The sequence below is a fragment of the Pinus tabuliformis genome, chromosome 4_2 (assembly GCF_031772625.1).
Source record: "Pinus tabuliformis cultivar Carrire ecotype Pingquan chromosome 4_2, CPIR1, whole genome shotgun sequence".
NCBI classification, from domain to species: domain Eukaryota; kingdom Viridiplantae; phylum Streptophyta; class Pinopsida; order Pinales; family Pinaceae; genus Pinus; species Pinus tabuliformis.
The window spans coordinates 1,188,411,535-1,188,439,156 of NC_142304.1; the positions used below are offsets into that span (position 1 = coordinate 1,188,411,535).

Here is a 27,622-nt window from a genome sequence, read left to right on the forward strand (position 1 = left end):
TTCCTCAGGAGGCAGAGTTGGGACTGCGCAGTGCCTCAAGATAGGCAATTCGATTCAGCCAGAAGGAGGGTCAATTCAGCTTCCAGAGGCCGGGAAAATTTCCAGGAAGCCGGAAGAATCACTTCTAGTGGCAGCAACAGGCTAGACGTCACATCAGAGACAGTTTCTGGGAAATAAGTGTAGGGCATGCGCAGAACGTTGACACAGAGGGTTCTAGATCCAATTATGAGGCTCAGTTTGTTGCGGGATTGCGTGAGGAGGGTAAATTCCCTCAGATAATTTTTCCAGTACTTTTCTCAAATAGAAACACCAGTTTGGCGCAATTTTATCGCACTCAAATTTCTGTTGTTGCATAAATAATAAAACCCTCAATCGTTGCATTAGTTTTCCCACATTGGGTTTTTCAGAGTGTTGTAACATTATTTGGTTTTGATAAGTTAGTATATTTGTCAAAAATAAATTCAAAATGTTAAGTTAGGATATGGATGAAAAAGAAAAGAAAAAGATCAAAAAATGTTAGGACAGTGTTACATATATCCATATCAAGTAAAATGTTAGGAGTTAGTTGCCCTAAAGAATGCAGGCAAAAGAAAACAAAAAATGTTAGGGAAGCAAAAAGAAATGTGCCACATTAGAAATGTTAAATTTTTATTAATCGACGATTAATTTCCTTTAAAAGGTATTAATTTTTGTTGCAAACCTTTGACATTAAACCTTATGTATATGGCGAATATGTTTGTTTAAGCCAAAGTCGCTAGCCGACAAAACATCTTGTCAGCTTTAAATAAAGAGCTCGCATCATCGAACGGTGGATCTACTCCCCGCCTAGATCAACGGCAGGGGAGAGACTTTGCAACCCCCTTGACCATTTCCCGTTAACGCGGGGGGGTCCGAAAAGTAGTTTTAATGGCGGACGCCCCAACCTTATCCACACCCCACCCCACCCCCCGCTCAAAACCACAAACCATTCGCTACCCCCTCCGAAATCCGCCAATGGTTTTCTTTCGCCAAAGGTTCTCCACCCCGCACTTTGACTGTTATCCCTTGACCAATCCAACACCGCCACCTCACATACCCGTTGCCAAGTTGTTCTATCCGTTGCCACCTCACATGTTCATTGCTCAGTTGTCATACCCATTTCTATTTGTCCATTTAATATTACAGCTCCGCTCCTAAAACATTAAAGTCGCTACGGTCATAAAGCAAACCGTTAGCCAAACCCTGCATGTTATAAATATACCTAAACCCATCTCTTTGTCACTTTCGTTTCACTCTTTGTTGTTTGTTGCAGGTGAAACAGTTTCCTTGCCCAAAACCTCTTGCCATTTGATCAATCAGTCACCAAAGTCAAGCCAATGTAGTTGCTATCCGTTCAGCCGATCATCTCATTGTTCTGTATGTTCACCTTGTTGACTCCCTTTTCAAAATTGCAGATGCCAAGTGTGAGTTCGACCTCCATGAACTACACCTATGGCTCAACCAAAAACACCTTGACCAACAAGACCCAATCAGATTCTGGGAATCACTATTGCCTTTCTTCAACTTCCCAAAAACTCATGATTTCCCTGACCTAATTACCTGGTGCCAAGCTAAATATGACCCTATAAAAAGAGCAGTGGTGGCTCAGAATGGAGACATTTTGATCACCATCTCTGCTGAAACCATAAACCAGATGCTCCTAATTCCTCAATTAGACTCTCTTAGCCATTTTTCACCAGCAGCACTTATGGATCTGTACCATAAGCTAACCTTTCCACAGAGAGCCCAAATCTTTGAAATCTTTTTACCTAAGGATGCAGAATTACCAAAAAGGAATCCACCCTACCCATCTTCCATGTTTCCTGAAGCCTCCAGGCATTGTATTTCTCTGCTTTCCTACTTGTTAGGATATCCAGATGACCAGTCTGTTGATGAAACCATCCTTGGATTCCTTTCCATCTTCAACAAAGATCAGCAACCAACATTCATGTATAATTACAGTCAATTCCTGGCTGATAATATACATGAACAATTCATGAATCTTACTATACAAGGAGTGTTCAGCTACAACTCTGTAATTGTCCACATGTTTCTTTTTCAGCAAGGAGATCTTTTGCCCATCAAGCTCAGCAAACAGGATGAACAAGGAGTGAATCAATCAATGATTCATTGGACCGAAATAGTCAAGACCACTTCCACAAGCTCTTCATTTTCAGATTTTATAGATACATTCATACATCCAGTGGCACAGCTTCTCAACAATTAGACAGAGCCAAGGATTGGAGATGAAATAAAGAGGATTTTACATTTAAGTGAGCAGACTAAAATTGGTGACTGGTATTTATACCATAACTATACAGAGATAAGGGTATATGGTTGTGAGCTTGCACCATATAAGTTGCCCAAGTATGTTCCTATGAGAATCTTTTCTCTGGAATATATTAGGCAGATGATCAACATGGATGACCTACACTTTGTGTCAGGCAAAAGGAAATCTCAGTTTAAAATCAAGTCAAAGATTGGATCATTCATTTGCAATACCAGATCAACTGGTGTTGAGGCAGATACATTGTTAAAGAAAATGAATTTCCAGCCTAGCTTTACCTGGTCTTATGACCCTTTTGGTATTATTTTTGCCTTGAGAGTTGAATTAAAAATGACTCCCTATAATCATACTCCAAGACCAGAAATAGAAAAGTTCATGAATCAAGAGCAATGGGTTGATGGGACACTTCAAGAGGCAGATGAACAGGTTGTATCCACCCCCAATGAACAGACTCTAGTTGCTCAGAGCAAGCAACAAAAAAGGGTGAGAGAGGAGACTTCATCTACTAAGGAGATTATGAAAGGATTCATTTTACAACAAAAGAAGCCAAAGGTTGGCTTGGCAACATCAACAGAAGAAAATCAACCAGTAATAATTGATCTCAGAGATTCAGAAGTTTCTACATCAGCAGGAGCTAGTGTTTCAACAACTCCTCCTACAACTTCACCTTCTAGGGAGCCTCTAGAAATCATTCAGTCCACAGGAACCAGTTCCTCAGATGATCAAAACATCTTCTCAAGCTTCCTCGAGATTAAACAGAAGAATGAGGCTTTGAAGTCTAATGTATACAGCCAATTTTGGAAACAAACATCAACTTCCCAGCATAGACTTCTTTCTACTTTCGACAGTGAGAAAGGCAAAATGCAGATGGCTTTCTTGCAAGCCCAAATCCCATTTCCTAAGTCTCCATTAGATTATAAAAAGACTATGTTTTCATTTGATGCCAGTCAAATCCATCCAATTGACCAAATGGATATGCACAGACAGACTAGTGAGATGTTGTTTTCCACCATGACAACTACAATTATGTCTCTTTCCAAACATAGGACTGCCCTATCCAATGTTCAATCTCAGCTCAAGATAGAAAAGATTTCTTCATTAGCCAAAGATAACAGAATAAAGGCACTGGAGGACTTAGTGATTAAAGTAGGGTATGATCCCAAAAATGTCAAAGTTTCAGAATACAATCTGGGTGCCAAATCCGGCTCACCCAACAGAGAAAAATCTCGGCAGTAGTACCTCTCCTTCGGAGACAGATGCTTCGGCTGAAACCCTGGATAAACACTCCAACAACTCCTCAGCTCCAATCTGCCCCACGAAAAACCCCAGCGTCAGCCTCTAGGCACTGTGTCAGCCTCTTCTACCCTCTGCGTCAGCTTTCCTGACAGTTTCGGTTGTTCTTGGCAGTCCCGGCTTCTGCCCTCTGCGTCATCTTTCCCGGTAGTTCCGACAGTTCTGGCTGTTCCCGACAGTTCCGGCTTCTGCCCTCTACGTCATCTTTCCCGGCTGTTCCGGAAGTTCCAGCTGTGCTCGCCTATTCTGTCTTCTGCCCTTTGTGTCAGCTTTTCCGGCTGCTGTGTTGATCCTCCCGGCACTATCTCTGCCTCTCTGCTTTTGTATTCACAGCCCCTCAGCTGCAACTCCAGATCACTCTCTCAACTTTCTCAGCAAACCCAGCCCTAGAAAGTCGAAATCTTGATCTCTTGATGTGTTCTCCAAGTAACCCTCAAGCCTCCTCTTCTACTTTTCTCGTTGACAAATCAACGGTCGAGATTAAGTCCCTAATCAACGGCTAAAATTAGATCTGGCTTGATCCATGACTTTTGGACCATTCTAACACAGTTTTATATTAATTCACATTAATATTTTAACTTCCATAAGTTTAGACTTAGGGACTCCATTAAAAATATTAATTATTTTAATATCTCCCAAACTATTTAGAATCTGCCCAAACCCTTTCTGGGTATCGGAGATCTCATGTGCCTTAGCCTCTCCACCAAATTTTGTGGCTAGAGCACATTGATGTTACCCCAAATCAACACTTGAGAGGGAGAGATAGACACATCATTCTTATCTTCACTTTGGGAAGAAAGAATGGAGGATTGGGTAAGCATCTGGCATCCGATAATCTTTGAGGATGTGGTAGGGAATCCAAGATGAGAGTAGTCATACAGGACCAATATTCTTTGAGGATTGGGAATCCAAGATAAGAATAGTCCTGGAAAGACATACTCTGTGAAAACCCAGGTGGGGTATTTTCCTTGAGAGACAATGATGATGGTGTCTATAAATCATTGGTCTCGTCAGCATTGTGCTCTGATCTTGTGGAGAGATAGAGTTGTTAGTCAAGGCCTTGTTATGTGACAATGCTGATGATATGATGCTAAACAGATGGGTTACCAATCTGAATATTCTTATGAGAATTCTTCGAATTGAGAACGTCCAAGTACCTTGTATAGAATATGAATACCTCCCTAGTTAAGGAGTGTTGAAATATGTAACTAGGTTCGGTCTTCATAATGACATATGTAATCATGATGGTATGCAAAAAAAAAAAATATATATATATATATATATATATATATACATATTATTGTTGTTCTCGAGGCATGGTTTCCTGCTAGAGAAATTTGTTCTTTCTTACTTTGGACATAAATGATAGATTACTTCACGATTGCATACTAGATTCTGGTGCATCTAAAAATGTTATGACCAAGAGGGTCATGGAGCAATTAAACTTAAAGATTTCTAGACCATACCATAACATTTGTTCAATGGATTGTAGAAAGGTTGAAGTCCTTGGTGTGGTTAAAGATTTACAAGTTGCCTTAGCCGATTATCCATACAAAATCATTACAATGGATATAGCAGTCATTGATGTTTGGGGAATGCTTCTCTCTAGGAAGTTTGCAGTTGATTTAGGTGGGTACATTCAGATGGATTTATCTTATGCCATTATTCCCGCAGCACCAGGTGGAATGGTCAGACTATACAAAGAGGTTGAAAGAAGGTACCATGTGGAAGTCCCAAAGAAGATGGAAAATGGTGAACAGGTTGTGCCACAGGAGCATCCGCCTCACTTAAGTCGGTGTTCGTCCAGCCAGTATGTCATTTTTTCCACCGCCCATCCCCTCCGCCAGGCAGAAAAAGAGGAAGATTTCATATCGGGAGAAATATGTGGCACAGTGATGAGCAGTCGCACCGACCTAAGAGGGTCAAATTTCAGCACAGAGCATCAGAGAAGCAACCCATTGATCTACCAGTCAATTGACAGATGCCCGAGATTGTGCCTCATTGATAACATCTAATGTCATAGAGCATTGTTTTGTATAGTATCTCTAACCCTATTCCCTTTTAATTCATGTCATTAGATAGTTTTATTTCACGCATCTACATTATGTCAGTTTGTTAGAGTATATTTTTCTATTCCAGTGATATCTTTTAGAGCATGGATAGAATAGACAGGAATGGTTTCAAAGTTTGTCTGCATTGTGCTGTGCGTACTTGCACACAAATTATGCTGTTACTCTCGTGTATGTGAGGCTTGCAAAACCCGAAATTATTTCAAATTCCTCCAAAAAAATATTCCAATTTTAAGAGCTATCCACCGACCACATATGACTCTCTGAAAATAACACTAAGAATAAGAAAGACAAGTTGATACCTGGGGTATAGATATCCTGTATGCGCCAATCATTGTATATGTCAATATCTTTATGGGCAATGTTAAAATCTCCTAAAACAATCACTTCCTTTCCCGAGTTCACAATATCATCACCTGCAAAAATGACATCAAGGTAATGCAAAACAAAATCCCCACAAAATAAATGCATGAAAAAAATGCAAACCATGATGCCTGCATCATACAATGTACAATGAGGAATCCTCGGACACCAGTTCAAGAAAACTTGCTACTTTTAAGCATGACTGATCTAAACATTCAACAAAGGGGACAAGCCACCAGATCCTGCCCCTGATGGCTGGGAGCCAATCATCACACACCCAGAGCCTAATGTTACTAGTTGGGGACCAACTCCTGTCCACTGCTGGGCCTCTCCCTGCAGCAGCCTGATAATTTCTGTTGGGTTTATTCTTGGACCCCAGGCCATTTGTTTATGATGTTTTTTGGATACTTTAGGGACTGTTATGCTAAATGTATACCAAGGGGACCAGTAATAGGTTAAAGGCTGCATTTGTGCTCCACTTTCTTCATATAAAATGCATATATACATCTCTGTTTATGCTAATAGTTAAATGGAGCATTTTGTCAAAAAGCAAATATTCACCAAAGAAAAGATAATGCTCACATCTGCATTTCAATGCTTTGAGAAAACGAAGCTTGAAATTTAGCCGAGGACGCCCTTCTGTCATCTCTCCTTCGTTTGGCACATAAACATTTATTAAAATAAAGTTACCATGGTCTGTTTCCATAAGTCGCCCTTCTCTGCATAAATCTACATCTACATCACTCTCCAAATCACCAAAGTAATCTGATTTGGCATCCAAAGGTGATAATTCTTCTTTCACATATGTTACCACACCTGTCAAAAACAAACTGATCAAGTTACTTATAGCTGCAGTTCCCTGTAAACGATAAACTCAATTTTACTACATATCTATTCATTACAAACACATTATCTACCTTCAAGTATTTTCCAGCCTAATTTAAGCAACCAAATTATAAATATGAGTAGAAGTTCCAAAAGAACTCAGAATACGGAAACCAAAATCTCAGTACAAACTATACAATATTTAAGAAGGGTACAATCCTGTAAGTTTTTGAAATTGAAAGCTTATTACGCCATGAAGTGACCAAAAGAATTGAATGTGACTGAGAAATCAGCATGTAAGCACAACTGATGAGAAAATGTTCAATAAATCTTCAAGAGATATATATTTAAGCAAAGTATAATCATAAAATGATAAGAAAGGGAAGAGAACAGTGAGAATTCAACTAAGTTGTATCAATAAAGACAAAAAGGCAAAGAAGGGCAGTACACTTTTGAGGTGACTTCCATAAAGCATAATTAAATGGGGCTCTAATAAACATGTTCCCCTTTCAGAAGAAGACCCCATAGAAGGACCAGTCACTCCACAGAGCTTGGATAAATAGATAAATTGAAAGAACTAGCAGATAGCCATCATCTACGATGTTGATGTCACCCAAATACTGGTGGAGAATATTCAGAAATTTAATGTGGCTAGGAAGAAGTCAGGGATGTGCTTCCCTCATTGGATCCTTCGTGATATCCATTTTCCTAAGTTGCACAAATTTCTGGAATACAGAAAAATCCATAATGCAGGTCTCATACGGGTGTCCAGAACAGCTAGAGACTTCACAAGTTCACCCAATTCAGCAGGAAATGGTAGATTGGGAACACCAATAACATATATAAGAGTGTATATGTATGTGTGTGGGTGTGTATTGTGTCTGTCTGTCTATTCTAAAATCACAAGAAATAGAGAAAACTTCCCCACATAGTTGGATTCTTGACTGCTATTGCTAGCTGGTGGTGTGGGAAACTTTATAGCACTACTTTTCACAATCATAACCAATGTTCCAAGAATATTGAATATTGTTGATAATGGCATTATTGAAGCTAACCATGCGCTTTGGACTCAGAGGGAGCAAACTGAAAATTTCTAAATGGAAATCCAACTGCAGTGATTAATATTATTTCTTCTACTTATTAACTCAGAAATAAGTTTTTCACAATGTTTCTACAGCAAATATTGAAATAAATTCTACTGCAGCCTTCACAATTAAAATACTGCGGAAAGTGAATGCAAAGAAACATACTAGCACAAGTATAACCACGATGACATAGTTATTTTTGGACAATTGTCCACGGAAAAACCCAATGTGGGAAAACAGGTGCAGCAGATGAGGGCTCAGCAAAAATCTCATGTACAAGATACAACCAGTAGAATAGAAGAGGATTCTCTATGAGAAATTTTAAAGACACCTTTCAATGAGTTTCTGATCCAGGAGAGGACCTACTGCCCCCTCTGCATCTTACTACGTCAGCACCTGCGTGAGAACTATGCAGTCCCAGCGTCACACTACCTATGCGCTGTCCCTCCTCTGCGTCACAGCCTCTACGTTGTCCTCCCTCTGCTTTGCATCTTCTGCTCCTGACCTCCAGACTGATGTTGATACCCTCTCTCTCTCCTTCTCACCTGCAACTCTCCCTCTGATTCGATTTTCTCTTGCCGAACTTCGACCAGTGAGAAAATCGATCTTACTTGGGTAATTGAGTATCTGCCTCTGGTGTATTTTCCAAATGCCCCTCGATGTCCTTCTTATAATCTTCCAATTGAGAACCAATGGCCCAGATTAGATTCTAATCAATGGCTCAGATCATTTAGACTCGATCTTCGTCTTCTTCTAGAAGTTACAACCACAGTTTAGATTAATACCCATTAATTATTTTAATTTCCTAAGTTTAGACTTAGGATCCCATTAAAAAAAATTAATTATTTTAATAAAACTGTCTCCGGTGGAATTTCCCATAACAATTTCTGAGTATTGTGGAATACATATGTCTAAGCCTCCCAACAAAATTTGAGACTTAGAGCACATTCGATGCTACCATAAATCAACACTCCCTCTTAGTGAGGAATGTGCTCTAGCAATGCAACCTGCTGAAGCATCACCCTGTCCTGTAACATCTCCCTCTACGCTGCTGATGTCTGACATCACTGCCCACCAACCACTGTGCAAATGTTGCATCTATACTGTTGCTAACCCTGCCACTGCCAACACTACATCTGTACTGCAACTCTCTCATTCCCTGCCACTGTAACTGAGAAATTACCTGTTTCTGCTACTGAAATGAATTCTCCACCATACAAATTTGCTCTCTGAACTAAATGAACTTAGCTCTTCCTAGAGCCTTTGTGAGTACATCTGCTCCCTAATCTCCTGTGAGGACTTATTGTAGTTGTATTGCCCCACGCTGAACACAGTCTCTGATAAAGTGACATCTGATATCAATGTGCTTCGACCGATCATGAAATACTAGATTCTCAGAGAGTTTGATACAACTATGATTATCGCAGTAAATCCTAATCGCTTCCATCATTTTTCTAAACAAACTCACAAGTAGTTTTCTAAGCCATATAGCTTCGTACGTCGCTGTATTGGTTGCCATATATTCAGCTTTTGTTGAGCTCAGAGCTACCGACTTCTGCTTTCGGCTACACCAAGAGATCATTCCTGGTCCAACACTGAAGCGGTACCCAGGGTACTTTTCGGTCTACCGAACTACCTGCCCAATTTGCATCTATGAATCCATTCAATTTGGCGTCATCCTCTCGGGATTATTTCAACCCATATCCGATTGTTCCATGCACATACCTCAGAATGTCCTTAGCTACTGCCCAATGCACCCTTTTTGATTCCACCATGAACTAACTAAGGGTGTTGATAGCGAAGCAAATGTCTGGCCTAGTATTGACCAGATACATGAGTGACCCAATGAGCTGTCTGTACAAGGTAGGGTCCACCACGTTGTCTCTTGATGCATTTATTTTCTTCCAATTGGTGCTCATGGGAGTAGCCATGGGTTGACAATCCTGCATTATGAATCTCTTCAAGATTTCCGTAGCATATCTTCCTTGCCCAAGGAAGATCTCCCCATTCTTCTGCCAAACTTCCAACCCTAAAATATAATGCATCAACCCCATATCCTTCATGTCGAATTCTGCTTCAAGATTCTCCTTGCAATCCTGTATGAGCCTAGATGACCCTGTTAAAAACAAGTCATCCACATATAATACCAGAATAAGTGGCTCATTCTCTACCATTAAATAGTAGAGATTGGGATTAGCATCACTCTTAACGAATCCCAACTGCTGCAAGTAGCTATCAATCTGACCATACCACACCCTGGGTGCCTGCTTGAGCCCATACAGGGCTTTCTTTAATTTGCACACGAGTTCTCTTTTCATGCGTTTCGAAGCCTTCAGGTTGTTCTATATACACCTCTTCTTCTATCACCTCATTCAGAAATGTTGCCTTGACATCCATCTGGTGAATCTCCCATCCCATTTGCGCTGCTAGAAATATAACGAATCGGATAGATGATCCAAGTGGATATTGGTGGCCAATTGCCTATTCCACATGGACCCCCACCATTGTTTCTTTCAGTTTTTCAGTTTCCTTATTTGTAACACAATTTACTATTTTTGGCAGTTTTTCAGGTCCTAAACTTCCACAGCCATTTTCAGGCCCTAAACGACGTTTTAAAGGAAAACTGGGACCAACATGGTATGTAGACCATGTTGGTCAATCAAAAGTTGTAGTCCTTGAATAGATCTTTCTAACGAGATATTGTGCGCATCAAACGAAGATCGTATGCCAAAGTTACGACCCCGAGAAGTTGATGTAGCAATTTACCCAAACAAGGCCCATAGTTTGGCTCTTCATCTCCGAGAGTTAGGTTTTTGGATGTTTAGGGTTTTCCATTGTTTCTAAACAATAAATAGGCCTTCGAGCCTCATTGTAACACAATTCAGAGGCATGTAGTTGCCACATCTCTTCTCAGAGATAAGCTACCATCACCCGAGCTAGTCTTATTTCCATTCTATTTGTAAGCATATTTCAGTATTTGATATTAATTAAATGAAGTGTTATTTCTACTGCATATTTGTATTTATGGTTATATTTGTAATCTCTTGCGTTCTTGTTTAAATCTGGATCAGTGGTATCAGAGCGGTCTGCTCTTTCTCTGTTTTTCTTTGCATGTCCCCAACGAGGTCGGGATATAAGGAGTTAGGGCTTGAACTGGTCGAACTTTTGCAAGACCAGCCTTGCAAATCCCAACGGCCTCCCATGGTGGATGAAAAGAAAGACGAGGGGGCAGGAAATCTTATCAAAATCTTGCTCAAAGAGGCCCTCGAGCGACAAAGGAACGTGATGATGGACAACTTTGCCCAAATCCTTCAGTGGCTACCCAGGGGCGACACATCTACTTCCAGCAGCTATTCTGGAAGCGCCACACCCTTTAAGGTACAAGTTAACTTTGACATTCCCATATTTGAGGGTCAGATAGATGCAGATACTGCAGATAAATGGTTAAATCTGCTAGAAGGGTATTTTTCTGTCCATGATTTTTTCGGCCGAGAAAATATTAATTTCGTTCTTCTCAAAGCTGACCCCCACGTCAAGGACTGGTGGGAACCTACTACTTGCAGAAAGATGAAAGTACGACCTCACTGTTTCCAGCCGCACCCACTTGGAATTCATTCCGGGATGCCATCAAGGAGCAGTACTACCCAATCGGAAGCTATGAGGATAAATACATAAAGTGGACCTCGATGTGGCAGGGAAGGGACCAAGATGTGTCGGACTTTACCAATGTTTTTCATGCCCTACGCACGAAGTTGGGCATCAAGAATTCTGAGAAACATTTGGTACTCAAGTACCGCAGCTGCCTACACAGGTACATCCAGGACGAAATGGAGTTCTTGGACATCTCCTTGCTCGGCACAGCATACCGATACGCTGTCAAGATCGAGCAGAAGTTTAAACAGAAGAAGCGAGACTTTGGATCCGCGAATCCGAAGCAAGGGAAAGGCTTCCCCAAACCGCAGAACCAAGGACAAAGCCAAGACGGTGTGACCCAAGACAACCCGTCGAAGCCGCAAGAAAAGAACAACACCACGAAGTCAAAGAAGGACACAGGAAAGTGGTGTGAGTTCCATAAGAGCCCCACTCACAACACAAGTGAGTGTCAAACCAAGCAATGTGAAAATTATATCACTGCAGTAACTGTTTTACTTTTCCTACTTATTCCACCATAAGTTATTCATGAAATCACTTCAATAAACATTAAAATAAATATTGTTGCAGATATCACACCGTAATACAGAAACAAACATATGCACAAGAATCAACACATTGACATAGATATTTTGGACTAAAGTCCCGGAAAAACCAAATGTGGGAAAACCAATGCAGCAAGGGAGGATTTTATTATTTCGCAATTTTCTAGTACAACAGGGTGCCAAACTGGCTTACCCACAGAATTCTTCAGCACTTCTTTTGAACCCAGCGTCAGCCCTGTTGACCTCTGCGTGGCCTAAAACCCTCTGCGTCAGTCTGTTGAGACTCTGCACAGCCTCTCTAGCCTTCTGCGTTAGTCTGTTGAGACTCTGCGCAGCCTCTCTAGCCTTCTGCGTCACTCCTGCAGCCTCTGCGTCGATGACACAGGCCCTGATGGCTCTACGTGGCTCCCTCTGGCCCTGTGTCTCCCTTTTCTGCCTCTGCACTGATCTCTCGTCTCTCTGATCCGTACTCGCTGCCTCTTGACTACTCACCAAGCCACTGGTTCAATTTCTCAGCTAACCCTACTCCAGAAATTTAACTGACTAGTCTCCCTCATTGACCCTCAAACCTCCTCTTATACTTTTTTGTTTGACAAATCAACGGCCGAGATTAAATCCCTAATCAACGACTAAAATTAGATCTGGCTTGATCCATGACTTTTGGACCATTCTAACACAGTTTCATATTAATTCACATTAATATTTTATTTTCCCAAAGTTTAGACTTAGGGATTACATTAAAAATATTAATTATTTTAATATCTCTCAAACTGTTTAGAATCTGCCCAAACGCTTTCTGGGTATTGGAGATCTCATGTGCCTTAGCCTCTCCACCAAGTTTCGTGGCTAGAGCACACCCAATGCTACCCCAAATCAACACTCCCTCTTAGCGAGGACTGTGCTCTTGCAATACTCCTCACTAAGCATCACCCTGATCATCCGGCATCGGTTCCTGTGCTGATGCTAAGCCTTCCTACCCAACATCCTTTGCACTGTTGTACCCTGTACTGCTGCCCATGGCTCTGCCACTGCTCCATTTGTACGACAACACCCTCTGCATCTGTGTTGTTGCTGGTCCTTTCTCCCAACACTGCATCTGCACTGCAACTCCCTCTTCATTCACACTCCTTTCTACTTCTGAAAGGGGTTCTTTACCATCCCCATCTTTTCCCTGAAGTAGCCAAATTTTGACTTTCCAAGGACCTTGGTGAGAATATCTGCCACATGTTCTCCTGTAGGAGTGTCGCTCAACTGTACATCGCACCGTTGGACATAATCTCTGACAAAGTGACACCGAATATCAATATTCTTCGACCTATCATGAAACACTGGATTCTCAAAGAGTTTGATGCAACTCTGATTATCGCACATGATCCTGGTCACCTCCATATTTCTTCTGAATAGGTTCACCAGCAGAGTTCTAAGCCATATGGCCTCACACGAAGTTGTGCTTACTACCATATATTCTGCCTCAGATGAGCTCAGAGCCACAGACTTCTGTTTCCTACTACACCAGGAGGTCCAGTGTTGAAATAGTACACAGAGGTACTTTTCCGATCCACTGAACTTCTTGCCCAATCTGCATCAGTAAATCCACTCAACTTGATATCCTTCCCCTTGGTGTATAAGAGCCCATAATCAATTGTTCCCTATAAATACCTGAGAACGTGTTTGGCTGCCGCCCAGTGTGCCCTCTTTGGTTCCACAATCAACTAACTAAGGGTGTTGACAGCGTAGCAAATATCTGGCCTGGTATTGACCAGATACATCAGGGACCCTATGAGCTGTCGGTATAGGGTGGGATCGACATCCTTGTCTTCTAATGCATCAATCTTCTTCCAGTTGATGATCATTAGCGTAGCCATAGGTCTACAGTGTCCCATCCCAAATCTTTTTAGGATTTCTGTAGAATACCTCCCTTGCCCAAGGAAGATTTCTCCTTTCTGCTGCCAAACTTCCAACCCTAGGAAGTAGTGCATTCGTCCCAGATCCTTCATATCGAACTCTGTGGCTAGATTCTTCTTGCAGTCCTCAATGAGTCTGGATGATCCTGTCAGAAAGAGATCATCCACATATAATACTAAGATAAGTGGCTCGTTCTCTACGACCAAATAGTAGAGATTCGGATCCGCGTCACTCTTGACAAACCCCATCTTCTGCAAGTAGCCATCTATTCGACCATACCATGCTCTCGATGCCTGCTTCAACCCATACAAGGCTTTCTTCAGTCTGCATACATGAGACTTCTTCTCATGAGTTTCAAAGCCCTCTAGTTGTTCAATGTATACCTCTTCTTCTATTACCCCGTTCAGAAATGTCGTCTTGACATCCATCTGATGGATCTCCCATCCCATCTGGGCTGCAAGAGATATCACGGTCCTAATAGATGTATACCTGGCTACCGGGGTGAAGGTTTCCTCATAGTCAATCCCTTCCTTTTGAGCATACCCCTTAGCCACAAACCTGGCCTTGTATTTCTCAACACTGTCGTCTGCAGCATATTTGATCTTGTAGATCCATCTTGAACCTACCACAAATCTGTCTTGAGGTCTTGACACCACCTCCCAAACATCGTTCACCATTATGGAGTTATACTCCTCTACCATCGCATCTAGCCAGACCTGATGCTGAGCTGCCTCCTTGAAGCTGGCAGGCTCTCCATCCTGAGCTACTAATGCCTGATATCTGTCTGGTTGTTTTCGCTCCCTCTTACTATTCCTTGGCTCACCAATGAAGTTCTCTACATCACGCAGAATCTGACGAAGTTCCCTGCTAGTTCTTTCTCTGCCAGCAAGTGCTTCTGTTCGCTCCTCCTCCTCATCCTGAGAATCTTCCTAACCTGAGGAAGAATTCTTCACTTCTGTTGGTTGAAGAGGCATGACCAACGGATCCTCTTTCGACTGCTCCTCGAAAGGCATTTTGTGAGATCTTCTGAAAGCTCTGTCCTCCATGAACTTTACATCTCGTCGTACTACTACCTTCCTGCTCCCTGGAAGATAGATTCTGTATGCCTTAGCGTTCTCGCTATATCCCACCAGATATCCCTTTTCTGCAGTCTGATCCAGCTTCTTCCTCTTTTCTTCGGGTATGTGGCAATATGCCAAACTCCCAAATATCCTGAAATGACTGACTTCAGGTGTCTTCCCAGTGAAGACTTTCTCTGGAGTAATCTTTCCCAATGCCCAATGAGGAGTCTTGTTCTGAACATAGACAGTTGTGTTGCATGCTTCTGCCCACAGGAATTTTGGCATATCCTGATTGTACAGCATGGCCCTAGTTGCTTCTACAATAGTCCTGTTCTTTCTTTCTGCTACCCCATTCTGCTCCGGATTGTAGGGAGTTGTCCACTCTCTTCTGATGCCCTCCTTAGCGCAATAATTAGTGAAGTCCTTATCAACATACTCTCCACCATTATCTGAGCGCAAAACTTTTATTTTCTTCCTAGTCAGATTCTCCACCAGAGCCTTGAACTCCTTGAATCGACAGAAAACCTCATCCTTGGTTTTCAGAAAATAAATCCAAGTTTTCCTCGAGTGGTCATCAATGAAGGTAAGGAAATACTCGGCACCACTGAGAGCTTTGACAGACATAGGTCCGCAGATATCTAAGTGTATCAATCCTAGTACACTCTTGGCCCTGTGTTTGCTCCTAGGAAATGTTGCCTTGGCATACTTTCCTAGAGCGCATCCTCTGCATACATCATCTCGTTCCGTACTCAGATCCAGAATTCCTGTTACAGTGCTCCTGAGAATTCTCTGAGTTCCATGGTGCAAATGACCCATCCTTTTGTGTCATAGTTCGTTCAAGTCCTTGTCCCCAATGCCCATGACTGCCTATTAGTGCCATTGGTGATTCTAGTTGTAATATATACAATCGATTACTTTTGATCCCGATCTGCACTTTCTTTTTCCAGCTCAGGTGATTGACGTATACCTTTTCCTTGATGAAGTAGATGTCATAGCCCTTGCCTTGTAGTTGTGACACGGAAAGTTAGTTCATCCCCAATCCTGGTACATGCAGCACATTTGTGGCACAGAACCGCTCTCCCGATTTTGTCTTAAAAACTATGGTACCCTTCCCTACTAGAGTACACTTTGCCTTGTTCCCCATGGTGATCTGAAAGTTCATCTTCTCTTCTCGATATTCTGAGAAACACTCCCTGATTCCTGTCATATGCCACGAGGCTCCACTGTCTATATACCATACTTCTGATGATGCAGCACTAGTCATGCACGCCACTTCTTCTTCCAGCCTGGAAGCCAACATAGAGAAATCGAAATCTCTTTCTCTTATGCAATCTTCTAAAAATCTGCGTGAGTCCCCTGAGGTGGATGCCTCTGCATCGTGGTCTCGACCCATAACTGATTTTCCCTTTCTGTCTCTGATTACTTGCTCTGATACCATGTGAAAATTCTATCACTGCAGTAACTGATTTACTTTTCCTACTTATTCCACCATAAGTTATTCATGAAATCACTTCAATAAACATTAAAATAAATATTGTTGCAGATATCACACCGTAATACAGAAATAAACATATGCACAAGAATCAACACATTGACACAGATATTTTGGACTAATGTCCCCGGAAAAACCCAATGTGGGAAAACCGGTGCAGCAAGGGAGGATTTTATTATTCAGCAATTTTCTAGTACAACAGGGTGCCAAACTGGCTTACCCACAGATTGACAAATTCTTTAGCACATCTTTTGAACCCAGTGTTAGCCCTGCTGACCTTTGCATGGCCTGAAACCCTCTGCGTCAGTCTGTTGAGACTTTGTGCAGCCTCTCTAGCCTTCTGCGTCACTCCTGCAGCCTCTGCGTGGATGACACAGGCCCTGCTGGCTCTGCGCAATCTCTGCTACCTCTGTGTGGCTCCCTCTGGCCCTGCGTCTGCCTTTTCTGCCTCTGCACTGATCTCCCATCTCTTTGTTCCATACCTGCTGCCTCCTGACTACTCACCAGACCACTGGTTCAATTTCTCAGCTAACCCCGCTCCAGAAAATTGAACTGACTGGTCTCCCTCAGTGTGTTCTTCAAGTGACCCTCAAGCCTCCTCTTATACTTTTCTATTTGACAAATCAACGGCCGAGATTAAGTCCCTAATCAACGGCTAAGATTAGATCTGGCTTGATCCATGACTTTTGGACCATTCTAACACAGTTTCATATTAATTCACATTAATATTTTATTTTCCCTAAGTTTAGATTTAGGGATTACATTAAAAATAATAATTATTTTAATATCTCCCAAACTGTTTAGAATCTGCCCAAACCCTTTCTAGGTATTGGAGATCTCATGTGCCTTAGCCTCTCCACCAAGTTTCGTGGCTAGAGCACATCCGATGCTACCCCAAATCAACAAGCAGTCGTTGGTGGCCGAGTTGAAGGCTTCAGAATCAGATGCATGTTCCGACCCTGAGTCAAAACCCGACAAGAGGAATGACAAAGGGAAGCAGATCATTGACACGGAGCCCAACGCCACTGTTGCCACCGCCAAGATCCAGAAGAATGAGCCCGAAGATCTAGAGGAGGGGGAGCATCTTTTCCACTCACAGATGTGGGTGAAGGGTTCGCCGCTGCAATTCATTGTTGACAGTGGGAACCAAAAGAACCTCATTTCAGCAGAGGTCGTGAAGCGGTTGAGCCTACCGACTCCACCACACCCGCAGCCGTACAATATCAGGTCGCTTCACCAAGGACGAGATATCTGAGTCTGCCAACAGTGTCGCCTTCCCTACAGCATCAAGCCCTTCACAAATGAGGTATTGTGTGATGTTGCACCTCTAGATGTTTGTGATGTACTATTAGGCCAACCATACTTGTGGAAGCGATATGTTGTGTATGAGTTAAGGCCTCATGCTGTTTTTATTTGTTTGGGTAATTCATTATACAGGATACCAGAGGTAGCCCCACCTACAGCCACCTCTTTGATCTCTGCTAAGAAATGTAGTAAGATCATCTCCCAGACTAGGAAATTTATCTTCTTTCTGGTTCGCTCTCAAAGTAAGGGGAAGATCGTAGCCATAGCCATGGCCCGCGGGAAGGGTTCCTCCATGCAGCAGAAGCAGGTGGATACGATTGTGGAAGAACAGAGGGACATCTTCTCCTCTCCCACATGGGTGTCATTGCACTATCAGGTCAAGCATTCGTTCGATCTTACCAATGTTGCACGAAGCAGGGACGAAGTGGGGACGTTTTTTGGAAGCAGGGATGCGGAAGTGTTATTTTCCAAAAATCTAGGAAGCGAAGCGTCTGCTATATATATATATATATATATATATATATATATATATATATATATATATATATATTTATTTATTTACTTATTTATTTATTTATTTTTTTGCATTTATACTCAAAACAAACATCCCAAATACCAAATTAGTTGTAGAAGACATGAAAACATGCATATTTTTGCATAAATCAAGATAGATATAACATCCATTGTACATTAATGATTAATTATTTGAGCATCAACCATTTAGATGCATCAAGTTTCAACCATCTAGAATCTAGATTCTTCTCCTCTTGTCTAGCCTTTGCCTCTACCTAGATTGTCTAGGGATATTAGTCAACATTGCCCAATTTTGATCAAACTACCTAATTCAAGACTTAAAATATGGTAGAAAAAACTTAAAATGCTTGATCGATGATTTTGACTTGATTGAAAGGTAACTTTTTGCTAAGGGCATGCCGCGTGACAAAGGAGTTCAACAATTAACACCACCAACACTAGGGTACATATAGGGCTTGGTGCTCTTGATTAAATGCTAATCGCATACCTTTATACTTGATATAATCTAATGAAATGCCACAATCCCATTGATCCTGAATTCCTGAAAACTGTTAAGTCTGTTGAATTTTGAATAGGATATGAAATTCTATTTTCTCCATATGAAGTCCAATGAGGTTGGAACCACTCTCAAACATCTTGAGTCATTTCATGGTAATGTTAAAAATTTAAGTAAAAGGATGAAAATGAAAAATAAAGGAGAATGTCACTTTTACTTTAAGAATTTAACATTACCATGAGGGAGCATCTGCTATATTTACAATTTGTTTATATTTTTTTTGCCTTCATTCCTCACCCTAACCCAAGGTGGACCCACCCCCAACAAGCAAACTCACCTAAAATTAAAAAAAATTGAAAAAAAAAAAATGATTTGCTAAACGCTTTTCTGGAATCGTACGGAACTGTACGGGAAGCATCACTTCGCCCTCCGAAGCACCACGCTTCATACTGCCGAAGCGCTGTACGAAGCGCGCTTCGAAGATTCAGAAAAGCGCTTCGGAGGAAAGCTTCTGAAATTTCCAAGAAGCGGCAAAAAAATTCGAAAGCGCGCTTCCGCCGAAGCTTCCTAGACGCTTCCGCACGGGACGTGCTTCTGGGCTTGGAACCGTTGGGGGGGGCGCTTCATGCAACATTGGATTTGACTCCCAGAGCACCTCTACCGAATAGGTCAATATATCATTGCTCCATTGTGGAAAATGCCAAGTACAAGCAGCGACATGATCAGCATCAAGGGCCACACAAGTTTCAGGTGGATGACAAAGTCTAGTTGCATCTGCAGAAAGAACGCCTTACAAGAGCCCATCGAAAGCTCAGACCACTCCGATATGGTCCTTACATCATTACCAAAGTTGTGGGAAACAATGCTTTGGAGCACAGCATTTCCTCATTCCTTGGCTTGCACAGAGTGTTCAATGTAGACCACTCTCGACCATGCTTCCCACCATTACTGAACACATCAGAGATTGCATAACAGCTCACCAGGGACCAAGTTCAGCAGAAGTTTCCCTATCTCATGGAGGCACTCAACGCAATGGGGACCATTGCTTTCTAAGGGGGGAGGAATGATCCAGGTGGATATTGGTGGCCAACCACCTATTCAACATGGACGCCCACCCTTGTTTCTTTCAATTTTTCAGTTTCCTTATTTGTAGCACAATTTACTGTTTTGGCAGTTTTTCGGGTCCTGAACTTCTGGAGCTGTTTTGAGGCCCTAAACGACGTTTTTTGGGGAAAATTGAACCAACACTCAAAAGTTGTAGTCCTAAGATAGATCTTTTTAGCGAGGTATTATGAGCATCGAACGGAGATCGTATGCCAAAGTTACGACCCCGGGAAGTTGATGTACCAATTTACCCAAACGGGGCCCATAGTTTGGCTCTTCCTCTCCTAGGGTTAGGTTTTTGGATGTTTAGGGTTTTCTGTTGTTTCTCAACAATAAATAGGCCTTCGAGCCTCATTGTAACACAGTTCAGAGGCATGTAGCCGCCACATCTCTTCTCAGAGATAAGCTACCATCGCCCGACCTAGTCTTATTTCCATTCTGTTTGTAAGCATATTTCAGTATTTGATATTAATGAAATGAAGTGTTATTTCTACTGCATCTTTGTATCTATAGTTATATATGTAATATGTTGCATTCCTGTTTAAATCTAGATCAATAGAGGTATATCGGGCTACTAGAGCGAATGTCTCTTCATAGTCTATTCCTTCTTTCTGTGCGTACCCTTTTGCCACAAACCTAGCCTTGTACTTCTCTATACTGCCATCTGCAGCATACTTGATCTTGTAGATCCACCTGATCCTACAATTGGTCTATCCTCTAGTCTAGGTAATACTCCCCAGACATCATTCGTCATGATAGAACTATACTCTTATACCATGGCATCCACCCAAACATGGTGTTGAACGGCTTCCTGAAAGCTAGAGGGTTCTTCAACCTGTGCTACAAAGGCCTGGTATCTTTCAGGCTGTCTACACTACCTCTTCTCGGTTCTAAGAGCTCCAACAAACTCCTCTACGTCCCTTAGTTTCTGTTGTACTTCCTTGTTGGTTCTACCACTGGTGGTGGGAGGCTCAATCAACTCCTCCTCCTAGTCCATCTAGATTTCCTTCTTCTGAGGAAATGCAAGTACTGGTCACTATACTCGATCCAAGTGTTTGTCTTCCTATCTGTTCTCCTTGCTGCCCCAACTGCTGCTAGACTAATGGAACATCTATTGACTGACCTTCTGCTGGCATCTCTCGAGATTTCCTTAAGGCTCTATCCTCCATGAACTTCGCATCCCGTCTCACTAGAATCTTCCTACTACTAGGAATGTCGATTCTGTATGCCTTTGAGGTCTTGCTATATCCTACGAGGTACCCCTTTTTTGCAGTCTGATCCAGTTTACTGTGCTTTCATCTGGAATGTGACAGTTTGCCACGCTTCCAAATTTCCTGAGATGACTTACTTCTGGCTTCTTCCATGTGAAGACACCTTCGGGTGTTCTCTTCCCCAACGCTCTGTGAGGTGTTCTATTCTGGATATATACCACTGTGTTGCAAGCCTCTGCCCATAAGAATCTAGGCAAGTCCTAATCATGCAACATAGCTTTTGTTGCTCCAACAATAGTTCTATTTTTCCACTCTGTTACTCCATTCTGCTCCAAATTATATGGAGTTGTCCATTCTCTTTTGATGCTCTCCTTTGCGCAGAAATCTGTGAAGTCTTTGTCTATATATTCTCCACCATTTTCTGAACGTAATACCTTTATCTTTTTCCCTGACATGTTTTCAACGAGAGCATTGAACTCTCTGAATCGATCAAAGAACTCATCCTTGGTCTTTAAGAAATAGATCCAAGTTTTTCTAGAGTGATCATCAATAAAGGTGACGAAGTATTCGCCACCACTAAGAGCTCTTGTGGACAATGGGCCACAGATATCTGAGTGTATCAATCCCAATACACATTCTGCTCTATTGTTGCTTCTGGAAAAAATTGCTTTAGCATACTTCCTTAGTACGCATCCTCTACATAAATCATCATGCTCAGTACTAAGGACTGGAACTCCTATAACAGTCTCCCTGAGCATCCTCAGTGCTCCATGGTGTGAGTGTCCCATTCGCCTATGCCATAATTCATTCAGTTCCTTTTCACCATTATGACTGTTTCCTATCAGTGCCATTAGAGACTCGAGCTTCAACCTATACAATATGTTGCTTCGAGCTCCAATTTGTCTCTTCTTCTTCCATCTTGGATGTTTGACGTATACTTTCTTTCCAATGAAGTATACATCGTATCCCTTGTACTGTAACTGGCACACTGAATTCAGATTCATTCCTAACCCAGGCACATACAGAACATTTGTGGCTCGAATGCTAGTTCCTGCTTCCGTCTGAAATGCTATGGTGCCTCTCCCTACTAGAGTACACTTCGTTATGTTTCCCATAGTAATCTGGAAGTCCATTTGTTCTTCTTGATAGCTCGAGAAATATTCTCGTACTCCAGTCCAGTGTTGAAAATATCGGTATCATCAAAATATCGGCGAGGGTCCAGAAAATATCTTATTGGCAATATCGGCGAAAATATCGGCAAAATATCGTAAAATATTGGCAAGCATAAAAAATGCATAATATATTCATTTTTTTTCAGATTTTTAAACATATAAAGCAATAACAACATGAAATAAACACATTGGCACATAAATATGAAGAAAGCACTGATATATATGATGTCAAATAGAATTGATACATGAAAGGCGATACCAAATCCTGCTGATCCCTGATAATTGTCCATTCAAGGACTCAAATGTGGAGAACCAATACAAAATAACACCACATATATAAAAGTATCTCATCATCATGAGTTATATGTAGCATAAGAAATAAAACTAGCAGCTATCTATCTGAAATCACTGCCTTCTCCCCCTTTTACGAGAAAACATGATGGGCTGTTTGCCAGGCCTGCCCCTAGTAGTAGAAGGCCCTGACCTTGCCTCTACACCTAATGTCAAATGATGAGTGCTAGGTATGGGGCTGTGCTCTCCTATATCTATAGCAAATGGTGTTGATGTTGATGCTCCCACAATGTCCTCCTCCTCCTCCTCCTCCGAGTCCTCCTCCTCTTGTTGCCCCTGTTCTAATGGATCATCTGGCTCTAACCATGAAGGTGACTCCTCCAAGATGGGCTCCTCAGACTCCACCCTCCACTGAGACAATACATCAATATTGTCTAAGGAAATGGCATCTGGATCCATTGGTGCTTCTATTTGCCTCACTCGAAGTCGGATGTTGTAATGCACATACACTAAATCATTGAGGCGTGCGAACTCCAACCTGTAAGAGTGTCAAAAAAACTAATGAGTCTTGACTCTTGACTCTTGACACTTGAAGGTCATAAATTAAAAATTAAAAATTACAATAAGTGTAATTGCTCAACTGAAGGTTGGAGCTCAAAGTTATACCTGTTGCGCTTTTTTGCGTGTATTTTCCCAAATACACTCCAATTGCGCTCACACCTTGAAGAGCTACATGTTTGACACAAGATTCGTATGGCCAATTTCTGCAAATTTGGTGCCCTTGCACCATAGCTTCGCCACCAAATATCTACAACAAAATAAAGAAATAAAAAATTCAAAAACTTAAAACATAATTAAACTTTCAAATAAAAGTTACATAATTGAATTTAAAAAAAATAGAATTATAAGTAAGGAAATTCTAAATTGAAAATTCTAATTTCTAATGAGTGATGACTTGTCACTTACGTGGCATGAAGAGGGTCATTTCCCTAATAGCATCATCAAAGCCAAATAGGCCAACACAATCCCGATAATACTGTATCTCGCGATTGATTTTGCTACGAAGCTCAAGATCAGGTACCATCCTATGAATACAGGAATGGAGCCCTTCCATCACCTCGCCATCAAAATCAAAGCCGCATTTGTATGAAAATGCGGGGTTGAGGAAGAGTGTTGCTGCATGAATGGGTCGATGAAGCATCCCTGTCCACCGACTATCAATCACATCCCATAACATCATATGCCTATCAAGGCCAACAGAACCCTTGTCTACATAATAAGAACGAATGGCCTCCTTGGCCCTATCCATGCCCTCATACAAATAAGCCATTGCAGGCTTCTCCCCATCTACCAATCTGAGAACCTTCACTGTAGGTTCACTAACTGAGCATGCTTCTTCTACTCCACACCAAAACGTCTCAGAGTACACCATTTTTGCAATGGCTTTCCCGTCCTGTCTCCTGCTATATCTACAATTACACCAATCATCAGACGCAAACATTTGCTTCAACTCGAACTGACATCGAAGCAAAGAATGAAGAGTAATAAAGTTTGTGGCAAAACGTGTGATCGCAGGACGCCGCAACTCCTTGTTTCTAGTGAACCTCCTCATGAGGCTAAGAACAAAAGCATGGTTATAAATAAACTTGGGGACGCTCCTAGCCATATCAACCGCCTCCTTGATGAAAGAGAGTTTCCCCATATCCTCAAGCAACAAATCGAGACAATGTGCTGCACACGAAGTCCAAAACAATGTGTGATGCCTCTCCATAAGCATCTTGCCGGTAGACACATAATTAGCTGCATTGTCTATTATGACTTGCACCACATTCTGCACACCAATCTCCCGAATCAACCGATCTAACAACTCACATATTGTTGTTGCATCCTTGATATGTTCTGATGCATCCAACGATTTAATAAACATGGTACCTTTAGGACAATGTACCAAGAAATTTATAAGGGTCCTACCCTTCCTATCTGTCCAACCATCAAACATCACTGTGCATCCAGTAACTTCCCATGTTTTTTTCAACTCCGCCAATCTAGAGTTGATGTCCTGCTTTTCTGCTTGAAGAATTGGCCCCCGCAACTCCTCATATGTAGCACTTTTGTACCCTGGGCCCACAACAGCAATAGCATCACACATTGGCTGCCAAAATGGATTGGTTTTGGTGATGCTGAGAGGTAAGTTGCTCTAGAAAATACACCTCCCCATGACTCTATCTGCTTCTTGCTTCTCCTTTTTTTTAACAAGCAATTTTATGCCAGGTTGTGATCCATGTCCTGTTCGTGGAACAAAAAATGATGACCTCGCACTAGCAGTAGCAGGTGATGATGTGCTAGTTGTGGAGCCCCTCCCACTACCCTCAACATCAAAATCAGGAGAAGATATCCCGAAAGATCTACCTGCACGTTCAGCCTTGTTTCTTTCTGTCTCTTCCTTCTTTCTGTCTTTTTCATCAATTGCCTCAAGAGCTTTTTGTATAAGCTCCGGACTAGAAACTGTACAAATCCCAACATCATGTCCAGTGAGTCTAGCCAGATGGTATTTCAGTCGTGTAACCCCTCCTGTCATCCTGGTCCCACACAATTTGCATGTAAGACATGCTCGATTTGTCCCACCATCAGGGTTCCCATACTCCCAAAATGGGTCCAAGGCTTTTGGCATATTTGAATTTTGTAGTGGATTAACTCAAACCTAGGACACCAAAAAACAAATGGAATTAATAACTTAATAAGTAATAACCACATCATTTTACAAAATAGTTTTTTTGCTACATTATTTGCAATGTGAATTCAATGAAAAACCATAAATGACAATAAGAGGGTGTATTTGAAAGTTTAAAAAAAAATGGAGTTTGCTCTCCAAATATGGAGAAAAGTTAAAACCCTTGCATTTTCTCATGGGCATGAAAATCATAGCAAATGGAAAAAAAAACAAGCAAATGATTTTAGGCAACTAGGCAAGCAAGAATAGTCCTAAAACTAACAAAAAATTCATTAACATAGGGGTTTATTTGAACATACCTGTTAATGGAAGAAATGAAATTGTCTCACTGTTCTTCAAGCTTAGATCAACAAAATCTTCGTTGTTGGTGGCGATAATAGCTATTCAACGCTCAAACCCTCCTTGGCAGCAATCACATAGCTCTCCCCTTCCTTCCCTAGCAATCGGAAACGAAAATGATTGAAAAAAAAAACAAAATCGGACTTTTATAGCCACGCAACAATTTTTCACTGTCTCCGGGTGATTTTTTGCATCGTCACGCGATATTTTCCCGAAATATTGCCGATATTTCGAAATATCGCGATATTTTCGGGGAGACAAAATATCGCGATATTTTCTCGGCGATATTTCGTCTCCCCGAAAATATCGCGATATTTACGAAAATCGCCGATATTTCTGCGATATTATATACACTGCTCTAGTCATATGGGTTGAAGCCCTGCTATCAATGTACCAAACATTTGTTGACGCTAAACTTGCTAAGCATATGAATCCTTCTTCTAATCTAGAAGATAATTCGGAGACATCTTGAGTTTCCATCTTTGTGCTATTTTTCTAACGATCTCTGACGCTATCCTACCCCAGCAACTGCTGTTGGGAAAACTGCGTCTTCTCCTAAAGATTGCCCTGCGCTGAAGTTTTTGTGCTGCTACCTTTATCACTGGCAAACTTCAATTTTTGAAATCTTCCTCTCTGTCGACTCTCTCAGAGAGAAATTTTTGTTTATTTCTCGTAGCATCGGATGTGCTCTAAGTCTCAAATTTTGCAGGGAGGTTGGGCACATGTATTCCAAAGAACCCAGAAACAGTTTTGCGAAATTCCACCCAGAAACAGTTTTATTAAAATAATTAATTGTTTTTAATGGGACCCTAAGTCTAAACTTAGGAAAATAAAATAATTAATGGGTATTAATCTAACTGTGGGTGTAACTTCTAGAAGAAGATGAGGATCAAGCAGAAATGATCTCAGCCATTGATTAGCTTCTAATCTGGGTCATTGAATGTCAACGAGAAGATTATTTAAGGTTGGTTGAGGGTCATTTGGAAGATACGCAAAGTGAGTTCAGAAGTTTGATTTTCTGAAGCATAGCAGCTGCCGGGAGAATTTCGATAGTGAGCTTTTGCAGTGAGGGGTAGGGATGGTTTCGTTGGTGAATCTTCTCGTGAGCCAAGGATACGCAGCAGAGAGGCAGAGAGACACCAGAAGGAGGCAGCGCAATACCCAAGAGGGGTTGATGTTGAGCTAGAAGGGCTCATGCAGAGGCAGTGCAGTCCTCCAAGTACAAGTCTGAAATTTGTTGGGGTTTGACGTTCTGAGCCGGGAGGGTTGACGTCAGAACTTCGGGAGAGCAATTCAATCCAACGTTGGGGTGACGCAGTTCCTTAGATGTTGACATAGGGCCCACGCAGGGGCATCAGAAGTAGCCTGGGAAATCGCAGTTCAATTGTCGAATCAGTGGGGACTTGCCGAGTAGAGTGATGTAATCTCACAAATTTCTTCTGCCAGTCATATTTCTCTGTAACTGGATTGCTGGGAGGGCATCCAGAAGTTTTATTCAGAAAACTACTGCATAATAATAAAACCTGAGATCTGCTGCACCGGTTTTCCCACATTGGGTTTTTCGGGGACATTTGTCCAAAAATAACTTTGCCATTTGTGTGAATCTTTCTCTATTGTTCAGTTCTTGTTTCGGCATATTATTTAAATGGTGTAGACTGCAATGTATGTATTTCAATGTTTGTCGTAGGAAACTGCAAATAACTTGTTCATGTAAATCTAAAAAGTAGAAGAAATATCATCAGTTTTGTAGTAGGAATTCTCAAGTTTAAGGAATTTTCACATGGTATCAAAGCTAGTGTAGGTGAAGCAAGAAGAACAGTGCCAGAGAACCCAACGCTGAGCAGG

General features: G+C 41.6%; 1 protein-coding gene across 1 annotated transcript in view; it reads right to left on the bottom strand.

Moving 5' to 3' along the window:
- Positions 1-27,622, bottom strand: part of LOC149173927 (uncharacterized) — a 374,409-nt gene that overhangs the window by 144,387 nt on the left and 202,400 nt on the right. The window contains exons 3-4 of the mRNA XM_089424796.1: positions 6,613-6,846; positions 5,970-6,083 (exon numbers count right to left, since the gene is read on the bottom strand). Coding sequence (XP_089280922.1) covers positions 5,970-6,083; positions 6,613-6,846 — 348 coding nt within the window. The remainder of the gene's footprint in view (positions 1-5,969; positions 6,084-6,612; positions 6,847-27,622) is intronic.